General features: G+C 39.8%; 1 protein-coding gene across 1 annotated transcript in view; it reads right to left on the reverse strand.

Moving 5' to 3' along the window:
• The window catches only part of LOC139740235 (uncharacterized), a 103931-nt gene that overhangs the window by 56288 nt on the left and 30570 nt on the right, over nt 1-17073 (reverse strand). Inside the window, exons 5-8 of the mRNA XM_071650818.1 lie at nt 14192-14293; nt 7041-7297; nt 2807-3064; nt 760-1096 (exon numbers count right to left, since the gene is read on the reverse strand). Of these exons, the coding sequence (XP_071506919.1) occupies nt 760-1096; nt 2807-3064; nt 7041-7297; nt 14192-14293 (954 nt within the window). The remainder of the gene's footprint in view (nt 1-759; nt 1097-2806; nt 3065-7040; nt 7298-14191; nt 14294-17073) is intronic.

Consider the following 17073-nt stretch of genomic DNA (forward strand, 5'->3'; position numbering starts at 1 on the left):
GCTAGTCAAGACACAGGTCAGAAAACAATTGTAAAGAGAAAGACATTAATCATCTCTGTTCCGCTCTTCTCCAGAGCACTAAACAAATCAACTCCATTCAAGAGAAAATGATTACTATCAATCCAGAAATCCAGACTATAGTGTAGTAAAAGAACGCACAGAATTCACATGGTTGCAATTTTGCCAACTGAGCATACATCATTTAGGGACTACCCACTTTTGTCTGACATCACTTTAACCACTTGTTACCCATCCTCAGCCCAGGAGGGAGGGCAGTGTACACTTTCTAGCCCCTGCTGGTTCTCACACATTCATCTTAACCACTAAACCACAACACCACTGACTCTTCTTCCCGATGAAACAGGTGCCTTCTGTCTCCTTCGCGGTAATCCACAGACAACCAGCTCAAGAACACGGTGAGCACATCATCTTAATTGTTTACCTGCCCACCATATCATAGCTGATTAGACTCTTGATTTCAGAACGATAAATCCTCTGTTTGAATTCTGCCTTCTGCAGTCATCCTTTAACTTAACGCTTTCCCTACCTACCGTGTATGTCGGGACTATATTATGTGTTACCTGGCAAATGCTGCGGTTATGATATAGAAAGGGCCCTGTACAGGTGGAGAGCATCTGCTTTGTGTCTGACAAATGAGACCAAATCATAATACTGAATCAAAATCTATACTGATTAAAGCACAAAGGGCTGAGGGGGTGTGGAAGAATCATCTATTGGTTCAGGCAGTGAGAGACTTACCTGTCCTGCTCAGGACCACCGTGGGCTTTTTCTCCAGTACTTCAAACTGTGCCTTGAGATCTTCATCCAGGGTATCGTAGAGGTGGATGACCTCCGGCGGCTGCACCGCCTTGCCGTTGATGTGGGGGTAGCGGGAGTTTGGGGGGATGCCGTACGACTCGTAGATCTTGCTCAGGTTCTCGGGCGTGGTCTGGGCCAGGAGGCGGTAGGAGCTCTCCCGCTCGGCCAACACCTGCAGCGGCGTCATGGAACCAGAGGACCAGTTGCGGATCATCCAGGAGGCATCGAAAGCACCAAGGAAGCCACGGGCACAGCCAGACCCAGTGGGCCAGAAAGGCTTTGTTATGGGGGGGGGGGGGAGCAGGAGTGAAAGAGTGTTGATACAGTAGTATTTCATACTTCTCAACAGTCGCTGACAGCATCTTTGCAAATCACTCTACTATCAAAGACTCGACAGCATAACGATACTATTTAAGGCTGGCCCGACTTGGGTATATTTGGGAATCCCTGTAACATGAATAGTGTACGGCAATATTATTGATCTCTACTTCGAAAAACACACAGCCAAAGAATCTTTACTAGAGTTGAACGTTATCAATAAGCAAACTGTCTACTACGATGCACAGACTTGATGACGGGCATTTCTATTCCAGCAGGTTTGCGTTTATCGTGGATTTCAAATGTACCCCAGTGGGCGGTAAATGAAGATAACTCAATTGTGTCACCCTTCATCCCACACACTCCTGGGTCTTTAAAGGTGCATGGTCCCGGTGTTTTAGTCAAATGCGTACGTGGGCGCATGGCGCAAGTTTCCTATAAAGACCTGCGCTATCGACTCCTTTTTAGTGCTTACGCTGTGGCCCACTTCCCCGAGTCCGAAGAAGTCCGATTCACCGAAGTCAGTGGTCGGATCATAGTTCGGCTCATGATTCGGCTTAGGGGAATGACAGCTTTAGCAAACTTCTTTTGTGATGTCATAATAACAAGCACATATGCACGCACCCTGGCATTACTACAGAGAAGACAACGAAGGCAACTTTACTTAGCAACACCTACGCACTTTACTCTTGATGATAGCTCAACTTCGGTAAGCTTCATATCAGTGCTAACGGTGATCGGCAGCATCATCAACAGCGCCCTCTACACTACCGGAACTATGCACCTTTAAATAACTGAAATGTAGCCTGTGTAAAGCTCAACATTTCGGATAACAAAACTGCACGGGTAAACCAATGCAAATTTGTGATTTACATTTATTCATCTGGTCATGGTCATAATCAAATACGATACGGTAATGGTAGGATTTTGACAAAGCTATCCAATTCAATATTTACTCAAGCGTTTAGGTGGCAATCTAATCTGACTTCTTGTAATTCAACAAACTGCTCTGTATAAAATGACCCTGGTAAAAGACAGGATGAGTGGTACTGGTTAACTAAAATGATTGTCCAGAAAACTTACTACTAGTGCTGGATTTATCATCCATTAAGTACTAATTGTCATAGCAGCCAATACATCTCTTGAAAAAAAAAAAGTCAACATAAATTATTCAGCTGTCATATTTTGCACTTACAGTGTACATTTGAGTCTATGCCCAAATAAAGATGCATTTTTTATACTTATCTAACACATACATACATACAAAGGTACAGCTGTTTCAATATGGAATAGGTACATGCAAATATGGAATATCCAATTTTGTTCCAATCTTATGCTCTCTCATGTTCTAATTTTCATTTTCTCGGGTCTACTCCAATCCTGTAATACTGTATACGCCCTGTGTTGTACACTTCAGAGGGTTTTTATTTTTGCAAACTTTGTGAGTTGGGTGCTATTTGCGAATTCAAAAACATGTAAAAATATGAACTCTGATACCGACATAAATGTGGCATGCATGAGTACATTTCTCTGTTCATTTACTGGACTTCACAATGGCAAATTTAACCACTAGCGAAATTGTTGGGAAGTCCTGATTCGCAAAAAAATAAGACTCGCTGAATACATGTCATATAAAGTACGCGAGTCCGGCTGTGTACGGCATGCCTACCTCCAACAGACTGTCACCAACGAGTGCCAGGAGGAGTTTGTGGCCGTTACGGTCCAGGACCCGGGCGGCGTGCTCCGCCGCATAGATGGACGTGAAGTCAAACATAGCCACGTCCGGCTGGCCGTAGTGGTTGAGGGCGTAGTCCATCGACGGCAGCTGGAAGCTGGTGGAGAAGTCGGCCGCCTCGCGGGCGTACTCCTGTAGCCGAATGTGGTCTACATTGTCTGCTCGCAGCAGTCGGGCAGTGTCAGGCAAATCCTGTGAAACAGAAGAGGTGCATGCTTAACATGTTCTCCAAAGCATGGCATGTACATGTACTACACATAACATATTCAAATTTGCCAAAAACATAATAATTAATGCTCGGTCAGATAATTTGCCTTTCATTTGGTATCAATTCATCTGGTACCATTTTTTTCTATTGTTAATAATGTTATAAAATAATTACTTCAGCATATAATCTGCACTGCATTACAAATGATGTGTACAATGTGTGAAGTAGACTGAATAAATGATAATGCAATAACACTTTGTGCAATTTATTCAATGCATTACATGTTGTCTAATTTTATCCAAACATTTTTGTTACTCTTGCAAAATTTGGGGAGCGGTATTAAGTAAGGGTAAAAGGACAGGACGTATCGAAAGCAAATGAGTAGAGATACGGGGTGTGGCTGAGAAAAGGGAGAAACATAAACTCATCGAGGATTATCTCTCCCCTCCAAAACGACTTTCTTGGGTGTCGAAACCCAAACCTTGCCCAGATCTCAGTCAACAGTTGCTGCCTCCTCTTTTGTCTTGGCGTTAGGCGAATATCGTGATGTCAAAGCCATGAGTCATCCAATTAAATCGCAGCGCAAAACGACATTCATGCTCAGAGCCATATTCCCATCGGGACCTCCAAAGTGAGGCCATGGGCCAGGGTAGGCAAACACCGCCGGTGCTTCACCCTACAAATTTGCAGAAGAGTCATTCTAACTTTCAGCCTTTTGACTGATTACCTACTAGTCACCAACTGAATACCCAGTGCCTCTAATTGCAGCTCTCCTAATTCTTCACACATAAGAAACCAGCTTGAGATAAATACCTTATAGTATAAAAACCCTAAACGAAACAAAACTTTAGCAAGAAAATACATGTACATTCATATACGAAAAACTGGCAAACTATAGTTCAGGAAACTCATCCACTTTAACTTTAAGATCCTCTCTATGTTGCCACATAGATGAGCTTGTTCTTTTGAGTTAACCTCAATAGCTTCAACTAAAAACAACTAGATTACTACATGACACTTTAGATGGCACAAAGCAATCCACAGAAATATTGGTATGAGAATCAAAGGGCCTTTAACTCTGAACATGCAATGTACAAGGTAACTTGAGACACACGTAATAGAATGACTTAAATGCGACCTGCCAGCTGATTCCACTCAAGCAATTAAGGTTAACTCAAAAGAACAAGCTCATTTATGGTCCCTGTGGTTTGCTTTCTGTTTTGATTTCTCTGCACACTTGGTTTTCAGAGATGACAGACTACAATATGCAATCAAAACTACATAAGGACATGGCAGTTCCAATCAAGCCATTAGGCTATTCCACAATGGACATTTTCTCAGTCGAAAATGACAAACAAAATGGTTTAACACTGAACAAAATGCAAGAGTTCAACACTCTCCTGCATCTCAACTGACAATTAAGAAGGGGATTAAAAAAAACAACAGACCCCTCCCTCTCCTACCCCCACTCCCGACTAAAAATAACAGAGAATGAGCTCATTCTGCAACATGAATATCTCCTATCTTAAGTAGCACTTTTCTGTTAGCACTTTCTTCACCTTGTTCACATCTGCTCTATTGTCTTTCAACAAACAAAAAACCTTAGTCTTGTCTTCCATAGCTCCTTCCCTTTTCAAACTGGTCTTAGAGCAACATAGAAAGAGACAAAGAACTTGAACATTTCAAGTTTTTTCTTTTAATCTACTGTCACTCAGCATTTTGCGATCTTTTGAGATCAGGCGCGCCTGTTCATGTAAACCTTTTGTTTGAATTACAAGGACAGACAAGAGCCCAGATCCAAGCCAAGTGTCTACAGCGGAATCCCATCGCCTTTTCTTCTCAGGATAACTAGCATCAGACGGGCTATTAAGAGGGTGCTTGGTCTAAAAATAGAAATTTCATTCCTGATCATGTTAGATTCTCTTTGCAAAAACAAAAGCAAAACGAGAAAAAAAAAATTAAACAATTTAGTACGAAACACAAAAGGTAAATCAGGCTATTCCAGTAAATCAAAGTCTATTTCTGTCCCCGGCCACCTTGGAACTTCATTATTTAGTAACAGGCATCTCATTTTCTGCCTGCCGTCTTTCCTTTGTTCGTTCTATTATCATACTGATCACGTGTCCCGTGATCCCACAGGCTCACATTTGTGTCTGTCATTCAGTCACATGCAATTGACATACTTAAATGCATGACGAACAGCAAGAAAGTCCTTCTCTGCTCTCGATCTATTCATTGTGCTCAGTGACATATAGTCTGGGGAAACAACAGCTGAGAACATCTCTTGCAAGCACACACACTAAAAATATGTAATCAGTAATTAATTTGAACAATATCACAAGACTACTTTGTTTCCTATAATTAACTATCACATAAATCTTGAGAGTGTAGCAAAAAAGATAGTAATAATTAGTCTAGGGACTTAAGTTATCCGATTATGCAAGTAAATGTGACACTGCGTGTTCCTATACCCCGATTTCTCTTTTCTTCAAATCTAATGTTACTATTTTCTTAATCTAAATTCATCTTTGTCCAAACAATCCCAGATCATCTTTGTTCCTACTAAATATAAATCAGTTATATGTCCACTGATATTACCATGTGATGCAAACTTATGCCACCCGAATACAAAAGCCAACATTATATCACTATTATGATGTCATTGCTACATCAAGGCTAATAAGCACCACATCCTACATTTCACTTGATTATGACCACAGTCATTGGTGGATCTATCAAATTTCAGTGAACGGTCCTCAAGTCCAGAGTATTATCGCCCACACGTACCAGCAACTGGCTCTCCATAAAGCAGTGTTGAATGTACTTTTATGGTGTATGAAATAGAATCAAAATGAATGCACACATAGGGTGCATTCGAGCGCTCTTCTAAAGCGAACCGTACCGTACCGTACCCGCGCCAGAGGAGCGCTCGAACGCTCCTAAAGTGTCCCTTACCGTACTGTACCGAGCCAAAAGTGGACCACTTCCCGATGTGCTCCAAAAGCATACCAAAAGCGTACCAAAAGTTCGTTGTAATGCATGCACGTATCATGCGCATACGCCACAATGCAAAGACATTATTCTCTTTGTTCGGGACAGCTGTAAGTAGTTCAAGTGCCGGGTGAATGATATTCTTGCTACAAAAATGCATGACCTTTTCTAAAAATAACTCGTGAGGTACGCTTTCTCAACAGAGCGCTCGAACGCTCCAAAACTGGCATGGTGCGGTACGGTACGCTTTGGTTCAGTTCGCTTTGGTTCGCTTTAGAGCGCTCGAACGCACCCTTATATTGAGGAAAAGAACATCAGCGCGATATCATTCATTGTAGTGCTGACAGATGTACTGACAAAAGTGTGTTGCAGTCGTGCTTTCTCACATCAGCTACATATCTATATCTGGCTCCTTGAAGAGCAATGGAGACAAATTTACACATGTACAGAATTCAACTGCCATAAATGCATAAAGCAGCAGAAAGAATTGAATAACGTGCTGACTGCACATACTTAAAAAGAAATGAATATGTTTGAATGTATGGATTTTTAAGGTTTCCAAAAAAATTTGTCTCAACATGTATGTCATGTTATTTGTCTGGTAGGTGCTTAGATGTCCCTTCGAAAGTACAATGTATGCCCCAAGAAGATAAGAAGAATCCCAGATGATTTTAGAGCCTCTACTTATAGCCATTGTTACTGGAAAATCGGAAACATAGTGAATTTGAGCTGATGGCCTTTTGCTGCATGAAACTTTGGCGAATTGCCATTGCCATCCGATGCATTGTGTAAAAAAAAAACACACACACACACTTCTATCTGCATTCTACTTTGCTAATCTTGGCGCCTCGTGAAATTCATAAAATTTCATGCATGCAATAATTTCTAATTTTACAGTATAGTGTTTGAGAGGGGGGAAAGGGGAAAAGGGAGGGGGTAAGAGAAGGGGTAAAAAGACCATGTGCTCACCTTCAAGATGACACCTTTGTTCAGCAGGCTCTGCTTCTTCGCCGTCATGACAAAGTAGTGCGTCTCGTCCTTGTAGTAGACGATGTTCTCCAGGTCGATGCCCGTGTCCTGCCGCAGGTCCTGGAAGAACTTCTGGTTGAAGATGAACGCCACGCCGCTGATCTCCTCCACCCGGGCCTCCTCGTTGCTGTGCCTGTTGATGAAGTTGGCTGTGATGGCGATGGCCAGCTTGCCCCGGAACTCTTTCCTCTTGAAACCTGGTGGCATAACAATGGTGTCAGGTTTTTTTTTTTTTGTTTGTTTGTTTGTTTGTTTGGGGGGGGGGGGTGAGGGGTAGGGGTAGGGGAGAGAAAGGAAAAATATATGTAAATATTTTTAAGTTGCATCACTCCAGTGAGATAAAACTGTCATATTTGTACAAAATGTCATCAGCATTGGGCATGCATCATCACTATAAGATATGTCAACTGCCACACAGATTCATCTGATACTCAATATACTTCTTCATGTACTGATAATGATACAACGTATTTCTGTATATTGTGCCCTCTATCCATAAATCTGAGGCATATTGTGAAGCAAGAGAGAGGAGAAGAAATACAAAATACAACAGGCAATTACAATCTTGTGTTAGTGGTGTAAGCATTCTTTCCATTAAAACAATATTTGTATATGGTGGAATATACAAGAAACAAAACTGAACATCAGTTCTCATATCCAATACACAAAGCCTACATGTCTCTTATGATTTACATGAATCATTTCTATCTCAAATATGAGCCCTCTAATCACAGATTTCCGATGCAGAAAGTTGCTGGAAACAACATTTTCGCCATTTCACTACCATGCAATGTACCATTGAAACTGTGAGCAGCAATATTAATTACCACCCAAAATACAAGTTTTCAGACAAATTTCATGCCAGGATTACAAAGATCCAGCATAATTTTGACAGCAAGCTTCATGACTGGACCACATACATTTGGGAATTTTCATCAAGTTTGTACACATTTCTGACAAACTGTACATGCTCAATGGCACAAAATGTTATCTATAGTATGAAATCTGAACTGACCTATATGTATGGGATTTATAAGAAGGAAAAATTTACGATATATTCACAAAAGAGGCTTGTGCAATATCTCTACCTCTGATTACTAAGCAGCACTGCATGAAACCAATATAGCTCAGTGAAGGATATCACGTTGGGAGGGTGGGGGAGGGGCTTTTAATAAGTGCACAAAGCTGGAGGCCACTCTGCACACAGGGCCTACTTTGCTATGAAGGAATTTTGTGGCTACACGAAGCCAGCAGGGTCCTTCCTGTAATACAATCAGGCATGAGATTTACAGTGACACGGACTCCTTTGTCTCAGACAAAAAGAAAACAAGAAAAGAAAGAGAGAAAGGTTGAAAGAGACAGGGAAATTGAACACACAGTCATTTCTGGAATGCAGAGGCTTGAAGCAATTGTAGATTTCAACTTCTGGAATGTCATGGTAGGAGGTATAACAAAAATTTGAATTGGTGTTCAGTTTGAAATCATAACTTTTTCTTCCTCAACCCTCATTCAAGTGAAAGGAATAATTAAGGGGGTGTAACATGAATGTGGGTGGATTCCACAAACTTTGCACGCAAGCCTTTAAACAAAAATAATAATGAATTTCTTGACTTTCCTTTTTCCTGTCAGCGGGGCTCTGACAGGGAAAACTGATAATGATAGTAAGGGCTTATTTATCCAGGGTAGCCTCTTCAGTTAGGTTGCCACTGCTCTACCAGAGGGCCCTGTCATTATTATCACCCTAGCGTTTCCAGATACCCATTTGTGCACATGGGTGGAGATGGACATTGTGGGTAAAGACATCTTGTCCAAGGACGTGAAAGCACAGGGTGGGAATCGAACTTGGGCCCTCCGATTGGGAGTCAGGAGTCTTATCCACTATGCCACAGCACCCCCGCTATCAAGATAGATTCTTCATTGTATACATCCAATTAGCTGCAACTGTGTATCTTTACTCGACAAATTATTTTCAACCACACTACTACACCCTCTAGAAAAATTTATTGCTCCTGTGCCAAGTGCATTGAACAATGAACTAGTATCAAAATGCAACAGGCATGGAGTATCTAAAAAGATATTTAGTAAATAAAAAGATGCTATCAATATACTTGCATAATGTATTCAACCTTTTCCCTTTATTTTCAAACCATCTTTTAAAAAAATCCAGCTCTATAGTATCAAAATAATTTATACAGCAAAGCGAAACTCCATATTTGTGTGTTGATTCAGATGGTATGCTTTACATAACAGAAAGCTACACTGAAATACTTGCATAATTAAGCCATTACAGAGCTACAGTACAGGTTACATGGCACTGTATTGCCTTGAAAGCTTTGTTTATTCATATTGACATACATTGTACAACATAGTGCAATTTTGTATGCTAGCGGGCATATGCTGAAAAATCGAAACTCAATGATGGATGACTTAGGATTTCATTGTACAATTGTATTGTAATACCGTTTTGCATATTGAAAGTAATTAGCCTACATGCTGTATCAAATTATGATAGGAGTGTAATCTTTCCTGGGAACTTTCTGAAAGTAGAGAACCACGTAGCAAGAAGAAAAGGATAGATGGCAGAATGGAAGATGGAAAAGAGTGGTACACTAGCACATTACAGTCATTTATTAACATCATTGTATTGTAATACCGTTTTGCATATTGAAAGTAATTAGCCTACATGCTGTATCAAATTATGATAGGAGTGTAATCTTTCCTGGGAACTTTCTGAAAGTAGAGAACCACGTAGCAAGAAGAAAAGGATAGATGGCAGAATGGAAGATGGAAAAGAGTGGTACACTAGCACATTACAGTCATTTATTAACATCAGGATACACTGTAGTTGTCAAGTCAGAAACCACAGATATGGTACCTCCCCATCTCCAGTGTGCACTCTTTCTATCATTGAGTGCTCCTTTGATACCGTGGAGCAGGTCTGTGACACTAGACTACAGTATATTGAACTCTTACGTAGGTTCCATTCCCATTCACCTGGGTGCCCGATGTTGTTTTGGCAAGTTTCAGCCGGGGATAACAGGGTCAAATGGACATGCTTGGTCTGTTGAGCGTGAAGGCGAGTAGACGGGGTACTTAGCATAAAATTGTCGATTGAGTTGGACTACGAAATGGGGAAGTTGCCTTGGAAGCTTTATGGCAGATTAGCAACTTTGCGTAAAGAGAGAGCACTAGGAAGGAATTAATATTCTCTTACACAGAAAGAAGACAGCCAAAAACAAACACAGAGAGAGAAAAAAAAAGGAAGGCAGCAAAGCAGGACAACTCTTGCAACTTACAGAGAGAAAGTTCTACCTTCTACCATTACAGAAGTGGACTTGAAGAAAACAAAGTAAGATATACCACAGAGAAACATATACGGCTTGGAGCACAGATGTACAATTCAGAAAAAGACAATGAAAATGATCTAATTACAACAACAAAAATAAAAATAAAAAATACATTCAACCTGTAATAGCCAGAGCAAAGACATGACAGTATTCAGGAATATCATCATACCATTCTTTCAACTCTGTCACTTTCAAAGCAAAAATTTGCATACCCTCAATAAATGGGACTGTAATCGCATTGATCATTAAGGTCTCTCATACAACATACAAATTGTACATGAATTAGAACAACAACAAAATATCAAAGACCATAATAGCATTGATATTCCACATCGAAGCAAATTATCAAATATTTGTCATAGTTACACATCTGTCCATATTCTCATATGGGTTATACAAATTGTAAACCACATGTATGCCTGTTCTGTGAAAGAAGTAGGCCTAACTCTCAACCAACGCGAGTGTATTGTATGGTACACACACATAAAAAGTTTGTTGTTAGACATCCAGCATCTCTGTGGTACACATACATTGAATTTTGAGCTCTGATAACCATGCATATTGTATTTTTGTTTGTTTTTATAGATGAGATACACAAATCTGACATAATAATTCACATGACACTTCAGCCCATCAATGACCTTGTCATATGACTGACTGATATTGACATTTCTGTAGTCTACTTCTGTTTTCCTTTTGATGTACTGCCACAGGCACATGATGATACAGAAAGCATGAGTCTGACTTTCGCAGAGGAGTACACGCAACACCGCTAGTATCTTAGCAATATGTCAAATAAGGATTCTGACAAACACGCAATGACACGCATGATTGCATGGGCAAAGTATGTGGGCCAAATGGCAAATCCAAACATCTCACCGCAACATCACTGTAAAAACCATGCACGATATCGTTTATATTATAGGTGCGCTCTCTAATCGGCCATCGAATGCTTTGTTTGCACAGGTAAGTCACTTCAAAAACAAAAGAGTTCCTGTGCACTCTCCAAAAGGACAGCTGGCCATCCTTTTAAGTGACATTATCATACAGGGTTTGAGCAAACAAAGCATACTGTATCATGTAGGTGTGCTTGAACACTATGTAAGTTTGTACATCAAGGACTCTATAATGTGCACATGAGATACTGTACATAGGGATGAGTTCCAGCTCTACCTGTACACTTCATGAGATCGACAAAAAAAAAAAAGAAATACATATCTACATGTTTATCAAATAAAACCTTATCACTTCACAATGCCGAAGGATGTATCATTAACAGGGGAAAAAGGGAACTCGGCATCTCAGTGCTTTTATGTATTATATAAAAACTAACTGTCCTCATGGAATTGTCTGCACTTGACATAGCAAACTTTGCTGCCATTACTCGTTACTATAACTAGTGAACACTGGAAAGGCATCCACAAATATTTCATTGAAAATATGCTTGATTTAACATTTCGTAAAGCACTGCAGTATTTTCAGCTACCCCTTATTTTTTTTTTTTTCATTTCTGATAAGCATTCGGTTGATACACTCCCATAACATGACTGGTGCTGTTGACTTTAGATCAGACAGGAACTCACAAAACTATGTACTGTAAAAGTGGAAATGTTCGCGGTGTTGAAATTTTCGCGTATTTCGCGCAACCCGCAACTAGTGCGAAAATAAAAGCACGTAAATATTTTTGCTTGCCTTATGTTCCAGTAGTTCAGTTCTTGATTCCGCAGAATTAAAAACACGCGAAACTCTTCTTACCCCACCAAGCGCGAAAAATTAGTCGCGCGAAAATATCCACTTTTACAGTACTGTATACCTGGTATTGATTTTTGCATTTAATTGGTAAAACTAATATTTGCAAAATTAACAACTTGCAAAATTAACAACATGCAAAAATATTGCCTCACTTAACACAAAATGGATTGTATATCATTTCCGAGGTGGTAAATCATTAACTTTTCTCATGACAGGGGGAAAATATCAAACCTATTTCTTGTCCAATCGCTGTGGTTCTTGATCGCAAATTCAACCACTCACGGAATTGCCTTGCAAGTCATAATTTGTGAAATACTACCCTTGTGAATTATGTGGCATATAAGGTGAGTTGATTCATAATGCAATCATATTCACTACACTTACAAAATAAGAATCATACAATTGTCATTCTAATGATATAGGCTCTCACAAGCGAATGATTTATGGACATGAAGGTACTCCAATAACTCTTGCCATCAACATGTACTACAGCAGCCACAGCTTGAGGACTTATATGAACAGTTAAAGTCATTGCAATGAAGGTTCACAAAGACAGAAAATTCAAACTTTTGTTCACACTCATTACTCCTTATACAGTCCATGACATGGTCTTATGCCATATTTGATGCAGAATAAATGAAGTTCCATTTTGTTTTGTTTTGTTGGTTTTTTTTTTTTTGTACATGCATTTGAACTGCACCACAGGGGTCAGTCAGCAATGCATGACACCACGAAGTCAAGTGCTGTCTAACATCATCCATGTGTGTCATACACACATTCCTCGGTTATTTGTGATGCACTATTGCTGGAAAACCCTTTGAATGCAGGAGACAGGCGAGTTGAATATGCTGTCACTTTATTGTTTTGCCTATATCTTAAAAAAAAAAAAAATTAAAAATGCTTACTACATGTACATTGTTTAGGGACCATTATTCCATTTCAGCCATGTTCATTATAAACATGCTTTGACATGTTTTGCCTAACTCTAACAGTCACCATTTCTATTCTATCTGTCAATACTTTGATCTATGGAAATGAACACTTTTCATCTGAACATTTATAACATTGTTATTTGCTTGTCTCATATCCTATTCAACTGTCTCTATTGCTTATGAAATTTGGTAGAATTTAGTAAGTCTAATTTGTATTATTATTGATCATGTATAACATTTGTTTAACTGTGAATCTCATGAAGTGCATTAATGTGCATCTTCTACATATTCCATTGTATTTGCATAAGTAAGATATACATACAATGTATGTTTTCATATATAATGCATACATACACTCTGTTTCATTTCTATGTAGATGTTGGTCGGTAGAAACCCTTTGAAAATCAGCAAAGCTGAAAGGGCTTTCAACCATGAGAGGAGATAAATAAACAATGTAAATACAAAATACCACACTGCATGAATCATTTCCTCATTTATTTTTAAAATGAAGAAAACAAATGCCGCGGGGAAATATTTCATTTGCACAACAAGCCACAACACACCACATCTTTCATTATAATGGTGTACGCTCTGTAATCTTGGCTACAACCTCCCACTGAACCGGCCAAAGATTTTGACGGATTACCCACTGTCATGCGTGCTGAAGTGTGCGCACTTATGTTACGGATCAGTTACCCGAGGCAAGACTTACATATCACACCAGAGAAGGGGGAAATAATATCACAGCACAACTGATGTTATCTCTCTAGGTTACAGTAAAGTCACGGTCGTTCATCACAACGTCAAATTCTATACGGATGAAAGATGTGGTGGATACGATTATTCATGTAGCATGTGAAGGCTGGAATGCAATGTTCTTATCGCTTGACACGATGACGTGAATCATATCAGATACACTTAAATGCAGCCCCATCCTTTGTTCTGTGTCTATTCGTTCTACACGGTTCTACATGGGTTAAAAGGTCACCGTGGGGGGGGGGGGGGGGGGGGGTAGGGAACTTTGCTGAACAGTGTTGGTATAAAATATAAAGTACATTACCATGAAGTGTGTTTCTCCTCCCATCTGCTCCTACGATGACGTCGAACTCAAACTCGGAGACCGGATGGTCCCTTGGGCTAAGCCTTGCCCTCCAACCAATTTCTGGTAAGGATAAATTAGAACACAAAAGGACAACAGTCATGAAATAACAGCCTGCATGTCTACAGGTAAAGTAGTCTGTAAGATAGCAACCCTTTGACGTCCCTGATACACACATTTCTGATAGACGGCAGCTATTTGTTTGATGAACAAACAGTGAGCATAAGGGGTAAAAAAAAAAGGAGAAACATGAGTTTGAGACTGCATGTTTTCATAATCATTATGTCAACATTATCAAAGGTATGAAAACATCCGACGATTTATAGAGAGAGATGAAATCAGGAAAGCTCAAGGAAAGCTCACAGATATAGTCTGACATATCATAACAGTGAAATCACGGTGCTCAAAAAAACCAAATATTTATTGTGAATTAGATACATAACATATTACATGAAACAAGCAATACATCATATACCATGTCCTAACATACATGTAAGTATCACAATACAAAATAGTAATACAAGATACGTACATATGAAGAGTTTATCACGAACCGCGTAAGTGTAATTTGTAAACATTTTTAAAAAGTCCATCACCAGACAGAGCAAAATAAAACCTTTCCAGGGTACCTCACTTGTTACAAAACAATATCCTTGAAGTTATTAAAAATATGCCATATCTTCTCACTATTTCTTTTTTTAAGCAGCTTTATGTGCAAATATCTAAGATTAACACAGACTGAGCTGACTCGCTTTCCAATAAAACTCTTCATATATCTAACATAATATGCTATATATTTTGCAAGGTTTTTATTTTCACAAATTTCTTTCGTCAGGTGCTATTGACGTGCATGCACACATTTCTCTATTCAGCACTGTCCTCCACGATAGCGAATCATAACCACGAGCAAAATTGTTCAGAAGTCCCAATTTGTAAACAAAAAAATTAGACTTGCTATAAAACATATGGCATATACAGTACATGATGAAGTCTATTTTTTAATCTGAAGAGGACTGAAAGGGTAAAGGAAGAGGAATCAGAAATAGGAGGAGAACAAGAACAAGAAGGATAAGGACGAGCAAGAAAAGAAAAGTGATAATAAAAGTAGAAGAGGGAAAGTAGCACGAATTGGAGGGATAAAATGAGGTGGAGGCGGAGGAGGAGGGGTAGGGATGGATGAGAAGTATGCAGGAAGAGGGGCCAATAGACTTGTGAGAAGAGAAGTAGTTATACCTGTGGCAAGAAAGAGAAGAGATCTAAAGACAACTAGAAAGGGATGATGTAGTCATATGTAATTATTTTGGGCAAGATAGAGAGAGTGAGACAGACAGACAGACAGACAGAGCTGATAAGGAGGGGACAATATTATCCCATTGGAAAAAGCAAAAATACAAGCCTTTTTTCTTGAATGTCAAAGCAATAAGGAGATGGAAATGAGAAACAGTGAAAAAAAAAAGCAAACAAATAAATGGCATGGGGAACTTGAGAGACAAGGAGAGAATAAATAAGACAGAGAGACAGAGAGAGAGAGAGAGAGAGAAAGGGCAAAAGAGTCTCATGCACTTGGGCAGGGATATTAAATTTCACACGTTAGATAAGCCTTCCCACCCCATGTGAGAAGATCCCGATCACAAGACGGCCCAATGCCAGCATGATAGCTCAATGATTCAGGCCTTTGGTTGCTTGGCACCCGGTCATCAGAATATTACTGTCAAATTTGTCACGCTACAGCGGGTGCCGGCCGCTAGTCTCCGGTTCGAAGCCCGGCTTTGAAATTTACCGCGGCTCCCGGGACTCGACACACTGGCCAGTGTGCCGCAGACATCCTTTGCTTGTGACAACTGTGCCTTGTCACACTTTGCGCTACAACGTCCAATGGCATCCACAGAACAGCCAACATTTACCCATTGAAATTAGGGACACCTCCAAGGGGGAATCAGGGATATACTTGCATGTTACATGTATCTCTATGGGTATTCACTATTGAAAAGCAATTCAAAAGTGATGGAGATTTTGATATTCTCTCGTCCAGACATGAAGAGATATTGAAGTTTTAAAAAAGCCTCCTGCAAAGTAAGGGAGATTTGGTAGTTCTGCATTCTATTAAATCAGTTTCTGTTTTGCTCTTTAAGGTTTTTCTTCATGATTTGTTACAAGAGTAATTTCTGATCTGCCAGTATTCCTTGTATTCAGCAGTCTATGTCGTAGACTAGAATGGCTTATTTCATTTTCTTTTTCCCCCCTCTTCTTCTTCTTTTTTTTTCAAAATTATGCTGCACCTTTCACCTCCTGCATCAACTACTTCCAGCCAACAAATAAAACCTTTCTCTGTGGTATTTCATTCTTTCCTCCAGTTTTTTCTATAAAATGAAAAAAAAAACAACAACAACACCTATGGTAAAATCAGCTAATTCCACATTCCACATAATAAGCTGCTTGTGGAATGAAGGAACAAGGAGCAATACAGAAATAATAGGGACCACATAAGGCAAATTCCCAAACACTAGCCATGCAGGGAACAGACTATGTCTCATAATAGCAGGGGGTCGCTCACAGTGCAGAGTATGGCAGCATGACTGGACGAGGGACTTCCGTTTTATTGCGGCTACCCTCGGACAAATCCAGCCAGGGGTGTTGATGCGCGCTATTTTTAAGTCCATCCTAATGGGATCCGATGGTTGGATTGCCTGTTGTCCTGATTCCGCTAACTTCAGCCCTGCCAAAAGTGATTTCGTCCTGGATTCAGGGGCTCTGAGTTCTATCCTCTTTCCCCATTCCCAATAATTCTCTATCCTTATTCTGCTTGGTTTGGTCAAGTTCAGAATCGATCACTTGTTGCTTAC

This window comes from Diadema antillarum, unplaced genomic scaffold (assembly GCF_040938485.1).
Source record: "Diadema antillarum isolate AM-2024a unplaced genomic scaffold, OU_Dant_1.0 seq00000845_RagTag, whole genome shotgun sequence".
NCBI classification, from domain to species: Eukaryota; Metazoa; Echinodermata; class Echinoidea; order Diadematoida; family Diadematidae; genus Diadema; species Diadema antillarum.